At 31.4% G+C, this 2,821-nt stretch overlaps 1 protein-coding gene across 1 annotated transcript in view; it reads right to left on the reverse strand.

Annotated features, from left to right (window-relative positions):
• Positions 1-602: 602 nt before the first annotated feature.
• LOC106470563 (nuclear pore complex protein Nup155-like) overlaps positions 603-2,821 on the reverse strand; it is a gene marked incomplete at its 3' end in the record, with an annotated part of 19,473 nt that continues 17,254 nt past the window's right edge. Inside the window, exon 9 of the mRNA XM_022399174.1 lies at positions 603-776. Coding sequence (XP_022254882.1) covers positions 603-776 — 174 coding nt within the window. The remainder of the gene's footprint in view (positions 777-2,821) is intronic.

The following is a 2,821-nucleotide window of genomic DNA, read 5'->3' on the forward strand; positions in this document are numbered from 1 at the left end:
ACTCCTTTGTTTCTGTTATTAAAGAGTTTATCGTGTTTTCTGTTGTTTATTTCTGATCCTTTGTTTCTGTTATTAAAGAGTTTATCATGTTTTCTGATATGTATTGCTTCTCTTATTTTCTAGTTATTTTCTGTATCAATAACTTTTTCTTCTGGCATATGGTATGTCCCATTTCTGTTGTGTGATCTGCAATGGCTGATGTTTCTTGTTTTCATTGTTCCTATAGCTTCTTTATATTCTTTCAAATGTTTCCCCAAGTGTCTACCTGTCTCTCCGATGTATTTTGTTGTAAATTATAGTCTATTTTGTTTGTCCAATGAGAAAGTAGGTTGGTATTTATGTAAGCTTTACTGGAAAAGACATTCTTTAATCTTCCTTATGAAAAAGAAAACTTTCTTATTTGCAAAAGAACTATTTTCTTAAGTGTAGAAATATTCAGAAATACATGAGAGCTTCATAAAGCTGTTCATAACCTACCTCACCAACCAACAACGTTGTTCAAACATAATATTCAAGGTAAGATATCCAACAGTAAAAACGTTGTAGATTATTCCCCCTTGCCAACCATTTCTCAAACAACTTTTTTTACTTTAACATTTTACCTGTGCTGAAAGAACAACAAACTTGCGGGGAAGTTCTGCATGCTGACTGACCACCAGTGGGGGCTCTGATGGCAAAATCACATTGTTGATGTTCAGGGTACAGAGCGGCTTGGGGGGTTGGAACTGAAGGACCTCGGTCATGCACCACGTTTTGCCATCCACAGGAATCACAGTCTGTCAATGTATAATTAAGGCATATTTCATCAAATAAGGATTTGAACAGAAATATTTTAGAGTTATAGGTATGTTTTTTATATTTAAAACAAGTTATGTTTAACTCTACGGCACGAGGATGAGTGCATCTTACCCCAAAGGTAAAAATTGTATCATTGAATTAAAAAATTATAGAGCATAAACTTGTAGTCCTTCTTCCATACATTAAAAAAATTCATTCAATTAAAAATTTTATACAGAAAAATAAAAATCACAGATATTGATTTTGTGTTTATTTCAGCAAACTGTAAAACATTTGTGAATTATTTCTGAGTGTAATATGGCATTAATACCTCTCTAGAAGAAAAACTGAAATATTTTTGAACAAAATATTATTACTTTGAACTCTGTAACTGTCATGGTGTGATATAACTGCCTGTAACTCACCTAAACACATAATGAAAGCTCTTTACTGCATTTTCTCAACTATATAAGCAAGTATGGCTTCCAGATCAGTGGAGATTTGCATAGAGATTCAAATAAAGTGACAAGTTGCTAGAAGGAAAGATGATTTGAAACAACTCCTGATGAAAGGAAAGATGTTTCTAAAAAACTTCTGATAGAAGGAAAGATGTTTCTAAACAACTTCTGATAGAAGGAAAGATGTTTCTAAACAACTTCTGATAGAAGAATAGATTTCCTTAAACAACTCCTGATGAAAGGAAAGATGTTTCTAAACAACTCCTGATGAAAGGAAAGATGTTTCTAAACAACTCCTGATAGAAGAAAAGATGTTTCTAAACAACTTCTGATAGAAGGAAAGATGTTTCTAAACAACTTCTGATAGAAGAATAGATTTCCTTAAACAACTCCTGATGAAAGGAAAGATGTTTCTAAAAAACTTCTAATGAAGGGAAAGATGTTTGTAAACAACTTCTGACAGAAGAAAAGATATCCTTAAACAACTACTGCTGAAAGGAAAGATGTTTCTAAACAACTCCTGATGAAAGGAAAGATGTTTCTGAACAACTTCTGATAGAAGAATAGATTTCCTTAAACAACTTCTGATGAAAGTAAAGATGTTTGTAAACAACTTCTGATAGAAGGAAAGATGATTTGAAACAACTCCTGATGAAAGGAAAGATGTTTCTAAAAAACTTCTGATAGAAGGAAAGATGTTTGTAAACAACTTCTGATAGAAGGAAAGATGATTTGAAACAACTTCTGATAGAAGGAAAGATGTTTCTAAAAAACTTCTGATAGAAGGAAAGATGTTTGTAAACAACTTCTGATAGAAGAAAAGATTTCCTTAAACAACTTCTGATGAAAGGAAAGATGTTTCTAAACAACTTCTGATAGAAGGAAAGATGTTTGTAAACAACTTCTGATGAAAGGAAAGATGTTTCTAAACAACTTCTAATAGAAGGAAAGATGTTCCTAAACAACTTCTGATAGAAGGAAAGATGTTTCTAAACAACTTCTGATGAAAGGAAAGATGTTTCTAAACAACTTCTGATAGAAGAAAAGATGTTTCTAAACAACTTCTGATAGAAGGAAAGATGTTTCTAAACAACTTCTGATAGAAGAATAGATGTTTCTAAACAAATTCTGATGAAAGGCAAGATGTTTTTAAACAACTTCTGATGAAAGGAAAGATGTTTTAAACAACTTCTGATGAAAGGAAAGATGTTTTAAACAACTTCTGATAGAAGAAAAGATGTTTCTAAACAACTTCTGATGAAAGGAAAGATGTTTGTAAACAACTTCTGATAGAAGAAAGATGTTTCTAAACAACTTCTGATAGAAGGAAATATGTTTCTAAACAACTTCTGATAGAAGGAAATATGTTTCTAAACAACTTCTGATAGAAGAAAAGATGTTTTTAAACAACTTCTGATAGAAGAATAGATTTCCTTAAACAACTTCTGATGAAAGGAAAGATGTTTCTAAACAACTTCTGATGAAAGGAAAGATGTTTCTAAACAACTTCTGATGAAAGGAAAGATGTTTGTAAACAACTTCTGATGAAAGGAAAGATGTTTGTAAACAACTTCTGATAGAAGAAA

The sequence above is a fragment of the Limulus polyphemus genome, unplaced genomic scaffold (assembly GCF_000517525.1).
Source record: "Limulus polyphemus unplaced genomic scaffold, Limulus_polyphemus-2.1.2 Scaffold4088, whole genome shotgun sequence".
In the NCBI taxonomy this organism is placed as follows: domain Eukaryota; kingdom Metazoa; phylum Arthropoda; class Merostomata; order Xiphosura; family Limulidae; genus Limulus; species Limulus polyphemus.